The sequence below is a fragment of the Orcinus orca genome, chromosome 4 (assembly GCF_937001465.1).
Source record: "Orcinus orca chromosome 4, mOrcOrc1.1, whole genome shotgun sequence".
Lineage (NCBI taxonomy): Eukaryota > Metazoa > Chordata > Mammalia > Artiodactyla > Delphinidae > Orcinus > Orcinus orca.
The window spans coordinates 21,503,287-21,516,937 of record NC_064562.1 but is presented as its reverse complement, the minus strand read 5'-3'; the positions used below and the strand labels follow the sequence as shown (position 1 = coordinate 21,516,937).

Sequence of the window (13,651 nt, the reverse complement as noted above, 5' to 3'; positions counted from 1 at the left end):
CATAATTTCTGAATCATATGGGAAGGGTATGTTTCGTTTTATAAGAAACTGACAAAATGTCTTCCAAAGTGGCTGCACCATTTTGCATTCCCTCCAGCAATGAATGAGAGTACCTGTTGCTCCACATCCTTGCCAGTATTTGGTGTTGTCAGTGTTCCTGAGTTTGGCCATTCTAATAGGTGTGTAGTGTTATCTTGCTTTAATTTGCATTTTCCTGATGACATATGATGTCATATCCTTATCTGCCATCTGTATGTCTTCTTTGATGAAGTGTCTGTTAAAGTCTTTAGCCCATTGTTTAATAGGGTTTTGTGTTTTCTTATTGTTTAGTTTTAAGACCTCCTTGTATATTTTGTTTAAGTCCTTTATCAGATGTGTCTTTTACAAATATTTTCTCACATTCTGTGGCTTGTCTTCTCATTCTATTGACATTGTCTTTTGCAAAGCAGAAGTTTTAAAATTTTAATAAAGTCCAGGCTATCAATTATTTCTTTCATGGATTATGCTTTTGGTGTTATATCTAAAGAGTCATGGCCATACTCAGGGTCATCTAGGTTTTCTCCTGTGTTATCTTCTAGGAGTTTTAGAGTTTTGCATTTGCATTTAGGTCTGTGATCCATTTTGAGTTCATTTTTGTGAAGGGTGTCAAACCTGTGTCTAGGTTTATTTATTTATTTTTATTCATGTGGATGTCCACTTCTTCCAGTACTATTTGTTGAAAAGACTCTTTCTCCATTGTATTGCTTTTGCTTCTTTGTCAAAGACAAGTTGACCGTATTTATATGCGTCTACTTCTGGGCTCTCTATTCTGTTCCATTGATGTTTGTCTACTCTTTCATCAGTACCACACCATCTTGATTACTGTAGGTTTATAGTAAGTCTTGAAATCAGATAGTGTCAGTTCTCCAAATTCGTTTCTTTCCTTCAATGTTGTGTTAGCTGTTCTAGGTATTTTGCGTTTTCATATAAACTTTAGAATCACAAAATATCCACAAAATAACTTGCTGGGATTTTGACTGGGATTGTACTGAATCTATAGATCAAATTGGGAAGGACTGACATCTTGACAATTCTATGTTGAGTCCTCTAATGCATGAACAGAATAGTTTTTCTTTGGTTTCTTTCATTATAGTTTTGTGCTTTTCCTCATATAGATCTTCTACATATTTTGTTAGATTTATACCTAAGTATTTCATTTTTAGGGGGTGCTAATGTAAATGGTATTATGATTTTAATTTCAGATTCCACTTATTCATTGCTGGTTTATTGGAAAGCAACTATTATATATTAACCTGTGTCCTGCAACCTTGCTATACTTGCTTATTATATTCTAGGAGCTTTTTTAAAAAATTCTTTTGCATTTTCTACATAGACATATGCCAACAAAAACAGTTTTATTTATTTCTTCCCTATGTGTGTATACCTTTTATTTCCTTTTCTTGTCTTATGTTAGCTAGGACCCAAGTAACTTTCCAAATGACACAGAGCTGTTAAGTAGCAGAGCCATTACTTAATCTCACAGCCATTTTGTGCCAAAGCCCATACCCTTTAATCATTAAGCTAGCTTGCATTCAGTGCCCCTTTCTTTAACTCTCACCTCTCTTTATTTGCAGCCTCTTAAAATAATATTTTATTGTTTTTATTTATATTACATTCACTTCTCTTTTATGGGCATAGATTTTATGTTCCTTTGCATACAATTTTCAGCTCTTGTTTGTTTACTTATACTTCCTTTTGCCATCTTTGATGTTTTTTGAAGTGTTTCTACTTTCCTTTTTGACGTTTTTTTTTTTTTTTTTACCAGAGTTCTTGCTCTGCAAAATTCTTTCAGCATGGGATGTAGAATTTGAAATTTAACTTTCACCTGCAGTGGTTGCTCACTTTTACCTTCTTTTCAAGAAAATATATAGACAATAAACCACAAAACCATTTTTATTAATCATGACTCACCTTGCCTCCTCCAATGCACAGTGAGGTCTGACAGTGCTCATGCCATTAACTTAACAAAAGAAGTTGCACTTAGTGGGACAATACACCCTCTTTTTAATGCAGACCAAACCGGCCAGGCAGCTTGCTTCTCCAGCTTTACCTTGTTCGATGATGATAACTCCTGAGTCATCACAGGTTCACTTTTCCCTCTCCTGAGGTTCTCACCCCATGGCTTTAATGTTTTGTTTTCTGAGTATTGAAATAATATATAATAAGTGCAAAAAAAAAATAAAATCCAGGACACACATAAAAGATAAAAGAAAAAAACCAAGGATTATCCACAGTATTATCTCCTAGGGAGAACCGTGATTCGCATTTTTGTATATATCTTTCCAAGTATGTTTGTGCTTTAGACCATCATGAAATTATATTAATAATTTTTACAAAAAGGTGCCCACTAGACATGTTTTATATATATATATAAACCTCAATGCTATGTTTTGGACATCTTTACATGTGGAAAAATAAAATATTAATCATCTCCACTACTCTGCATAGTATTTCACCGCAGCTGTAAGCCATATTTATATGATCTGTGTCCTATGCACAGAGCTAAGTTCTTTTTTTTTGCGGTACGCGGGCCTCTCACCGCTGTGGCCTCTCCCATTGCGGAGCACAGGCTCCGGACGCACAGGCTCCGGACGCGCAGGCTCAGTGGCCATGGCTCACGGGCCCAGCCGCTCCGCGGCATATGGAATCTTCCCGGACCGGGGCACGAACCCGTGTCCCCTCATCGGCAGGCGGACTCTCAACCACTGCGCCACCAGGGAAGCCCCTCGTCTTCCTCTTTTGATTTCTCTTCCTTTTCCTCCCAACTCGTGCCACTCCTCCTTCTCCTTGCGTCCCTCTTTGGTCTTCTTCCTCCTTGCTTAAACTCAGACTGCTCTGCAATACGCATACCTGCTTTCCTCCATTTGATTTCTTAGTACGTTTTTTCCTTTTACTTTGTGCTTCTTCCCCTCCGTACTTGTGTTGGGATTCTACTCAGTGTCCTCTCTCCTCTCATAACTTTGTTCCATGCTATTCTTTCCCCCCCATTCTGATTAGTCTGCACTTTGCTTTGACTTTCATTTTCATTAATTACTAAGGTGAGCAATGTTAAGAGCCTTGCTGATGATTACACAGTAATTCTTGTCAGAGCCGAGCGAGAACTTGGTTCTCCCGGACCATCTAGTGATGGTCTTTTCACTAGATTGCGTTGCCTTATCCTGGCTGAGGTTAGAAAGAGCCTCACATTTAGTATACAAGTCAAACAAGGAAGAACGCAAGCAAGCAACAACAGCAAAGAAAAATAAAAAATAAAGGGAAAGAGAAGAATAGTCCCTAATTTAACTAAAGGGATTTGACTTAATTGTCTCTCTGCACAGTGACTTTGTTCCAGCTGAATTAAAAGAGAACTGTTTGTGAATGTTTGCCTTCTTTCATTTGTTCTAAGACTATTAAAAATGTATAACTGTCAACCTACCCAACAGTGTCATTTGAGACCTAAGATTATAAGGCTAAAAGGAAGCATAATAAATAGAGTCAGTAATATCTGTACTCAGAGGTAAGAGAACCATGCCTGATATATTAATTTAATTTCTTTTTCCAAATTAAAGGAGTTTGTATACAGACTCTGTACAAAATATCAGGCAGTCAAGACTTGGTCTTATAATCTTTCCCCTAAATCATCACAAGTAAATAAGGAAATTATAAATATGTGATTAGGTAAACCAAGCTGGAAGAGGAAAACAAGTGGTCTTATTAAATGTATCTTGGCAGTAGGTTTTTGCAAAGCCAAGGTCACTTCCTCTGTGGCTTTTTCTCATGACTGCCTTTGTTTCTCTTTTGGCAATAATTGCTTCCTGATCCGGAGCATTTCTTATCCAAGCTACCCATTTGACATGAACTAAGTCACTGTTGTTTATTATGTTGTGCATTTAAGATATATCAATTAATTAAATTAATTAAACAAGGAGACAATTAAGCTGAGGTGGCTGTAATGTCATACACAAGCAATCCAAAATCTAAGCCTGTAAATGTCTCAATGTTACAAAATCAAAACCTAAGGACAATCCATTGCAAACAGCCATCTAGGCTTTAAGCCGCAGCCAGTCAATAATTTTCTTGCTTTGCTTCCGTCTTTTCTCAGTAAAAGTGTCTCCCTGCGCTTCCTGTCCATGGAATGCTCCTAACCACTTCTGGTTTGACACTGCCAGATTGGAATCCATTCTTGATCAAATAAGATCTTAAGCTTTTTCATTTGCCTCAGTTTATGTTTTTAACACTATACGGTAAAAAGACCACATTTGAAAACCAGATGGAATTCTTTTTATGCGGATGAGAATTGCCTTTTAAAGTAAAAGGAGGTTAAATACTTATTCCAACGTTGCTTCCAGTGTTTTTGAGAGAAAGGGGGTATTCTCCTTGCAAATTGCCTTCAGGCTTTACCACAAACAGGAGGTGTTCCCTACCCCCCACCATAAGTTTGGAGTAGTAGAACAGTTACTAGAAAAAGCACACTTCTTTCTTTTGTATCCCTAGGAAGTTCACCAGCCTTTCTGTGCTTTAGTGTCCTCAACCATAAAATGATGGATAATAGCAGTACTTAACTCATAGAATGGCTCTAAAGGAATTAAATATCTAAATTGCTTAGTACAGTGCCTGGCACATAATAAACACCATATGCCTTTGCTATTACTGTTTCTACCGCTACTAACAGCTAGCAACTACTACTGACAATCCTCCCTCCTTTCATATTAATTTAAGAATTTATTGGCTCCAGGGCTTCCCTGGTGGCGCAGTGGTTGGGAGTCCGCCTGCCGATGCAGGGGACACGGGTTCCTGCCCCGGTCCGGGAAGATCCCACATGCCGCGGAGCGGCTGGGCCCGTGAGCCATGGCCGCTGAGCCTGCGCGTCTGGAGCCTGTGCTCCGCAACGGGAGAGGCCACAACAGTGAGAGGCTCGCGTACCGCAAAAAAAAAAAAAAAAAAAAAAGATGATGGGGTCTTAAAACAAAATCTGCTAAATACTGCAGTATCTCATTACACTAAAGTTGAACTGTGGTGTCCTCGGGCCCCAGGTAAGAGGAGCTCCTACTTCTTATTGCCATCATCATGTTCTCCCTCCTGCCATTCCACTCAGGACTTTTTCACTTTCTTTCTCCTGACTGTCACCCTGGTCCTAATTAGATATTTCTCACCTTCATACCTCAGCATCAATGTCACCTCTTCAGAGAAGCCTTCCCAGACCACCCTATCAAAAGGACCCAAACTAAGAAATGTGCCCTATCCAGCGACCTGGTCCTTCATCCCACATATAAAAAGTTGTAACGGGCTTCCCTGGTGGCGCAGTGGCTGAGAGTCCGCCTGCCGATGCAGGGGACACGGGTTCGTGTCCCGGTCCGGGGAGATCCCACATGCAGCAGAGCGGCTGGGCCCGTGAGCCATGGCCGCTGAGCCTGCGCATCCGGAGCCTGTGCTCCGCAACGGGAGAGGCCACAACAGTGAGAGGCTCGCGTAACGCAAAAAAAAAAAAAAAAAAAAAAAAAAAAAGAATTTATTGGCGCCAAATGACTTTTGGCTGTGTCTACAAACAAAAAACATCCCTCAAAGCTGAAGATTTGCCACTAATGAAACAGTGAAAAGATGTGTGGCAGGATCTACCTTCAATTCTGAAAGGAGGTCCCCAAACAGTTTTGAGCGATGAAGTGACGTCAGAGTACACGCACAACCGCGCACATGATTGCTCTGAAGGAAGCCCTTTTCAGCTGATATATGTTGCACATTTTTAAAAGAGTCAGTCGTATACTTTACATCTTGTTTCTCCAAGGTAAATACGCTTCTTGAAGATAGAAGCTGTATTTTCCACTTCTGTGCACTTTGCATAGCATACAGTACACTGTTGTACAAATTGCAGGTGTTCAATAAATATGTTGATTAGCTGCTGAGGTAGAGTTGCAGGAAGGAGAATTAGGAATAAAATGTTCTCCAGTTAATTGCAAATTGCTTCCCTGCTTAAAAATGAATTTGCCTTTTATTATCTTTTTCCACAGTTTCTGGAAGATGTTACAGTTGGCATTTGTCATTTGATTTTATACAATTTTGTAAATTTGATTGAAATTTGAATTCTTGCAAAGGGTCTGTTGTAGGGTTTTCTATTTTTATTTTTGTTTCAAAGTGGAAAGAAGTGTTGTGTAAAAGCAAGCCTGTTCCAATCACACTTCATGGAATTTGTTAAGAGAATCATTGAAATTTAGAGCTTGTAGGGACCACGTTGTTACAGCCTAAACACGCAGCACACTACCTGAATACCGTGGAAACTTAATAAGTCATTGAAAAATAAATGAACCATTGAGTACACTCTCTTCACTTCACAATTGAAGAAACTGAGGCCCAGATTCCTTGCCCGCAGTCACACAGTGGCATAAGATAGATTAAAATAAATGTTCCTTGATATCATCATGCTTTAAATATGGATCTCACATTTAAATTGTAACATGGAAGAGACTTTAAATTTAGTCTTTGACAAACTTCTTTTACTTTAAAGAACGTGAATAAATCAAATTCTTGGTTAGCATCAGTTACACTTGAGGAAGGCAGTCGTAAGAATTTGTTCATACAAGTCGAAAGGATTGTTTGAAGGTGAAACCAAAGCGAAATGTTTTTCAAGTGGTTTGTTCAAGGCCTGTCAATCTCTTCCTTTCCTTTCTCCCTCCCATAAGTTTTTTTCTCTGTTTTTATATGATTAGGGGTTCCTATCTACTATGAAAGACTTTCTGGTGGAGACATTTGTCTCTCTCAACACGGTAACACATCCACTTCTGTGCATCGCTTAGACTTTCAAGAAATATTGGTGGTATCCTGTTGACTGATTTTCTGTTATTTCGCAGGATGGAAAAAAAGAGTCAAGCTCATGTACCTGTATGAAGGGGCCGAAGCTCTCAGAAATAGGGACCATTGCCTGGATGATAACGCTCAGTGATGCCCTCCACAATTTCATCGACGGCCTGGCCATCGGGGCCTCCTGCACCTTGTCTCTTCTGCAGGGACTCAGCACTTCGATCGCCATCCTGTGCGAGGAGTTCCCTCATGAGTTAGGTAAGGGACTCTGCTCTTGTTCTCCAAGTCCGGTGCTTCTTGGTTTCAGGGGAGGGAGACGTTTCAGGTGACACACTCTTAAAAATCCTGCTGATGCCTCAAAAAGACGGAGCCCTTTTTTAGACAATGATGATTTTCTTTTATTTCATCCCCAAATAGGAAAGTACCCCTACTCACTTGATGTGTTCTTCTTCTTTTAGGGGACTTTGTGATCCTACTCAATGCAGGAATGAGTACTCGACAAGCCTTATTATTCAATTTCCTTTCTGCGTGTTCCTGCTATGTTGGGCTGGCTTTTGGCATCTTGGTGGGCAATAATTTTGCTCCAAATATTATATTTGCCCTTGCTGGAGGCATGTTCCTCTATATTTCTCTGGCGGATATGGTAAGAAATTTTAAGATTTTTATCTTGTTTTAATTTAAATTTGGAATGACACATCTGGGTTATGAATTGACTAAGGGTGACCTTTTGCTTTCCACAGTGTGGAAGGCCTTTCTGTTGTAGTTTAAAATATTCCTGGTCCAACAGATAACTCTTTTTCAGTAGTTTGTACTAATAGTGATCTGAAAGTGATTCTCCTTGATTGTTTGATCTAGGATCTCCTTGACAGAGGATGAAATGACTTATTTTTGCTGAAGGAGAGATATCTTCCTGGGTGTTTTGCCTTGTGGGTAAAGCTTGTATTCTATAGTATGTCTCCATGGGACTTTCCTCTCTTCTTTTGTTAGGATGTCACATTCAGAAGGGAATAACTTGTTAAAGTAAATAGCATTTTGTTATTTCAAAGTTCTGAACAGTGAGAGCCTTTTGAGTTAAACTAAAACTGGTAAATTAAAATTGAACGGTATTTACTTGGGACGGTATATATTTGTATCTATGTTTATGTCTATGCTGTGTCTGTCTTTATGTCTGTGTGTGTGTAAGAGAGAGAATACCAATGGTCCTGTGCATTTTCAAATAAATCGTGGACAGCTTTCTAGAAAATGAAAATGTGCTAAGTGGATGCAACTCAAGGACTGTTTCTTTTGCATTTGGAACTGAGGATGTATTACATACATAATTTAATAATTTAATGTCCTTCATCTGCGTTCTTAGTTCCAAATGATAACTGTCTAGCTCTGTTCATTGTTCTGTGCAATCCCTTATAAGTGCAAGGATTTCATCTCTTAGAACCATCACTGCATTTACGTTTTTCTTCACAGAATTAATGGCTCATAGCATATTTTATGCTAGGTCATCACTTCTCCTTTTTGTAATGTAAGAACAGAATCTATTAGAGTTATTCAATTTAAAGAAATAATACTAATAAATGATGCTGTATATACTTACTTGCTTTTTTCAGAACGCATACTTGCTTCTTTCAGAGCGGTTTCATAAATGTCATCCATTTTATCCCAGTAAGTTTTCTCAAATCAGGCAGGTGGATTGACAGTGGATTCTGGAGACCTCTTGGATGCTTTGGTACAATGCACCGCTGTATGCATTGCATGTATAGCAAATCAATGTGTGTATAGCAGATCACTTTGAAATATGTTTTGAAATGATGGCATTTACAGATCTCCTCATGAAGCCTTTTCAGTAGAAGCTATATGCTGAGAAAGGATAGCTTTTAAGTACAGAACTTGGGGTTTTAATTGCTTTCACTGCAATAAGATTGTTTTAGTCTTCAAGAACAGAGCACAGTTTATTTAAAAACCTTATGATTTTGCAAGCAAAAGGAAACAAATTGAAGAGAACAGGAATTAAATATATAGTGATTTCTAAAAATGTATTTAATCAGCTACTATTGATTGATATTTTTGTATCAGGCTTGGAAATTGTGGACCCTGGAGGGAGCAAAAAAGGCACAGTCCCCGTGTTCCTGGGGCTTCTGTCTACAAAGAGGGGAACCTGAAATTCAACAAGCAAACAAAATCACACACATGATTACATAATTACAAATAAAAAAACTGTGAAATGAAAGGAAAAACAATATATATGATGAAAGATGATAATAAGGGAACCTAAATTAGGAGGGCCTAAGAGAAGCCTTCCGAGGAAAGTAAGATTTAAGCTGAAACTTCAAAGATTTAGCTCATTGAACATTTTGAGGGAAAAGCGTTCAGATAGAGGTTTTGGTGGGTGTGAAGATGTTGAGGATGGAAAGAGGCTGGATGCATTTGAGGTCCAAAAAGAATGGTGTGGACGGAGCACAGAGAGCAAAGAAGAGAGCTGGGGGGGAGAGAGAGAGAGAGAGAGAGAGAGAGAGAGACATAAAATGAGGTACATCCCATCCCACTGTATTGACTCACTTGGGGAACACTATTTTCGTACTTTTCTTCTTGTTGATGTCTAGTAGGGCTGGATATCACTGTTATGCTCTCTATACTAAAACATCTAAACAACTCAGAGAAATGCTCGTCCCCTCCCACCTCCACAGGAATCTATCAGTGACAGTTTTATGTTCTCCCACAAGATGGCAACAGTTATCTAACAATATATCTTTCCTCTAGTTTCCAGAGATGAATGATATGCTGAGAGAAAAGGTAACTGGAAGAAAAACCGATTTCACCTTCTTCATGATTCAGAATGCTGGGGTATTAACTGGATTCACAGCCATTCTGCTCATTACTTTGTATGCAGGAGAAATTGAATTGGAGTAATGGGAAGTGAAAGATGGTGTTGTTAACGAAGGCATTTAATAAATAAAACAGCTCCTATTTGGTTAAAAGATAATTTTGTTTTCAGCTGTAGGTCAAGAAAGCTGATTGTTGGTTTTCTGATCTGTGACATAGGCCATTATTTGTTGTTAAAAATCCTTCAAAAAGCTTTTCAGTTCCAGCCTGAGAAGCCTGATACATGAGGTATTTGTTAAATACTCACTTTTTTTTATGTTTCATGCACACTAAAAATCATCACAGAGCAAGAAACGACGCATTCTATAATCATTTTGACACCAAGACTTGGAGAAAAATACAGACTAGGCCGTATAAGCCTTTGAACCTCTATGGTTGTATCAAATGTTCAAGTAGTTTCAGAGTGGTTTTCTTTGAATTAATTTGTTTTAGTGCTTTCACAAGCAAGTACACAGATACAAATGATTCCAAGGCCTTAGTGAACCCAGGAGAGAAAGATTGCTCATAACTTTTGTTTTGTTTTATATTTCAGTTACGGACTTCTAGGATTGTTTTGGAAACCATCCTGAAATAATATGAATTTTGAAATCAGTAAAGTTTTGTTAGCCCTACTAAGTCCAGACTCAGTGTAAACTCCACCAGATTCCGTAAAAAGCCAGAATTGCTTTCTTATGACTTACGTTATGGTTGTACCATGGCAAACGGCAGAACAGTATGTAAAGCTGGTGACAACAACGTTTCAGTATCCAATGTGTTTGCTTGTGAAGGTGAAGAAAATGTTCGTTTACAGAAAGAAATTGAATGTAATTTTAAGCAATTTACTTTTAAAGATGAACACAACTATTTAGCAGAGGATATTTTAAGTAAATGCGAAATAACAGCTGGACGGCTGTATGCCAAAGACTGATTGGCTAGGAAATCTATGTTCCTTATGGGTGATTGAGAGACATTCAGAAAATACTTCTTTTGTGTTCAGCCTACATTTTTCCTATATTGTATACCTTGCAAAATAATTCCACACACCATGGTTATTTTTCTACCCTTTATAAAAGATAGAGCCTGTTTATTCATTTAGGAGATACAAAAAGTTGGTCTATAATTGAAACTTCTAACCCCAATTCACACTCCCAAGTCGTTTAAGGAAAGATGATTTGACAGTGAGGAAAATGATTGAAAGAAGCCAACAATGATCTCAGGAATTATATTTTTCTACAGACCATAAAATGATGTCACATAGCAATAATGCAGATGGGATGAATATTTAACATGTATGTTAATGTACATTTCACTCTATGACTGACAATTAAAGAATATTGTTTGACCAAACAGTAAACACCATTGAATCCATGTATTGTGTCATTCGTTATTCATTTTAATATGTATTTTTTGTGTGACTTCCATGTACTTGGTATTATGAGGGAGAGAAATAGCTATGTTTATTTCAAAGATATTCAGCAAATAAATACTGTAAATATTAATCATTGTTCATTAAAATCAGTAAACATAGAATCTATTTTTATCATTTCACCTGTTTACATTCAATCTTTTGTTTTTTGGTCTCTCCCCTTGTGGAGCACAGGCTCCGGACGTGCAGGCTCAGCGGCCATGGCTCACGGGCCCAGCCGCTCCGCAGCATGTGGGATCTTCCCGGACTGGGGCACGAACCCGTGTGCCCTGCAGCGGCAGGCAGACTCTCAACCACTGCGCCACCAGGGAAGCCCTACATTCAATCTTAAGAAATAATCTTTACCTCTTTAAAGCACAGATTGTATGTCTGGGTTAAGAAGCTATTTGCAACATGGTATTAAAACAAGATAGTTTGGGCTTCCGTGGTGGCGCAGTGGTTGAGAGTCCGCCTGCCGATGCAGGGCACACGGGTTCGTGCCCCAGTCCGGGAAGATCCCACATGCCGCGGAGCGGCTGGGCCCGTGAGCCATGGCCGCTGAGCCTGCGCGTCCGGAGCCTGTGCTCCGCAAGGAGAGAGACCACAGCAGTGAGAGGCCCACGTACTGCAAAAAAAAAAAAAAAACAAGATAGTTTAACAAACTCTCATTTGGTGTAGATCAGCGTATATGTGGACTGTCTGGGTGCTTCATGTTACTCTCTCCATGTGTTGATCTTTTGGCCATTTTCCTCAACTCTGAGGAGAACAGAGGCAATAGGGTATGAAGACCAAAAAAGCAAAACAGAAAATTTCTACTTATTAGAGGCTATGGTTCCAGGTAGAAGGTAGGATATGGGAAGCCGTGCTTAAATTTAAATTATCCTAGATAACAAAATGTAAACCTATCAGTCAACATACCTTATCCTGAGACATTCATTATACCAGTTGAATATTTTATAATTTCAGGCTTTAAAGATGCTAGTATGGCAAACCAAAAATGATTTCAATGCGTTATATGGGCGTGTATACTTTTATTTTTGCGTTATTGAACTTTATAACAATGATTACTAATTTGGCATTTTTTGAGTACTGAATCAGACCCTGTCTTAGTCTGTTTAGGCTGCTATAGCAAAATACCACAGACTGAATAGGTTATAAACAACCGAAATATATCTCTTACAGTTCTGGAGGCTGGAAGTCCAAGCTCAAGGCACAGGCGGGTTTGGTGTCTGGTTTGTAGATGGCGCCTTCTAGCTGTGTCCTCAGGTGGTGGAAGGGCAAGGGATCTCTCTGGAGCCTCTTTTATAAGAGCACTAATCCCGTTCATGAGGGCACCACCCTTTTGATGTAAGTATTTCCCAAAGCCCTTACCTCCTAATATCATCATCTTTTGGGGGTTAGGATTTCAACATATGAGTTTTGGGGGGACGTAAACATTCAGACCATAGGAGACCTCTATTACCATACTCATGTGGAGTAACAACCAACCCGAAGAATCTGAAGACCCCAGGCTCATAGCGACAGGTTATTTTCATGCCCACGGGTCTGATGAGCAGATCCAGCCTGGGCTCTGCTGGGTTGCTCCACTTCAGGCTCATGTCGGTTGGGCCAGTGTAGTAAGAGGTGCTGCAGAGTCAAGTGGCAGATAGACATGCAATTCTAACGCAGGAGGAGAGTGAAGAGTGCAAATGGGTTCAATCTACCCTATGCAGATTTATTATTTCATTTTCCTTAGAAAATATCTAATACAAATTCACCCAAAGTTTCCAGAACTACTTTCATGTTTGAACTTAGTATTTAATACCAACTCCTTTTTATGAGAATATTATTTTCTTTCCCTTACCAGTGTAAGTTATTGTGTGTAGATGTATGGATGTCACACTGGTTTGCTGTAAGTCAGGATAATCTGTGTTTCTTCAGTTTGCAAGTCTGACCCTGTGAGGTTCACTTCTATAGCAGTTGCTTAGCAGTGCCAGTGTGAGAGTCCAGTTGTATAATAGCCCCTGAATAGCATTTCATAATGACCTCTAGATGTTTAGTATTTCCAACCTACCAACCCAACATCTAAGAGGGTTTAACTAGGAGCTTAAATTTTTGAAAAATGAATTAATTGTGAAGAACCAAAGAGCGCTCTGATTTACCAGGTAATTAGTGTAGGTGTATTAACAGAACTAATTATTGATGGTCTGTGCCAGGGGAACATTAACTACCAATGTGTCCTCCATGCTCTGATTGGCATTGTCTTCACTTTGTTTCTTAACAGTAGGCTACCGTGATTTCCAGACTCCCTCTGTTTTATATAAGGTCCATCACAGTACAAGAGGTTGACAATACAAGAGGTTCTAACTCTGTGATAAATAAATTCCTTAGCACTGATGTTGCTGCATCTGCTTTCTCACTGACACTCTGCCTTCCCCCAACTATGGGTTGAAATACCTGTGTAAGATTGCATTGCCCTTAACTTCCTTTCTGTGCTGAGTGCTCACAGAGCCTTCTCTCATGGTCATTTAACTCCTTATACTGGAGGCTCCCAATCAGGGACTTTACTAGTAAAATTTCAGGTAAGCTAAGGCAGCGGGATAA

At 39.1% G+C, this 13,651-nt stretch overlaps 1 protein-coding gene across 1 annotated transcript in view; it reads left to right on the top strand.

The window, feature by feature from the left end:
• Positions 1-11,031, top strand: part of SLC39A8 (solute carrier family 39 member 8) — a 72,728-nt gene extending 61,697 nt beyond the window's left edge. The window contains exons 7-9 of the mRNA XM_004263569.3: positions 6,861-7,068; positions 7,269-7,453; positions 9,562-11,031. Of these exons, the coding sequence (XP_004263617.2) occupies positions 6,861-7,068; positions 7,269-7,453; positions 9,562-9,711 (543 nt within the window). The 3' untranslated portion in view covers positions 9,712-11,031. The remainder of the gene's footprint in view (positions 1-6,860; positions 7,069-7,268; positions 7,454-9,561) is intronic.
• Positions 11,032-13,651: the final 2,620 nt, after the last annotated feature.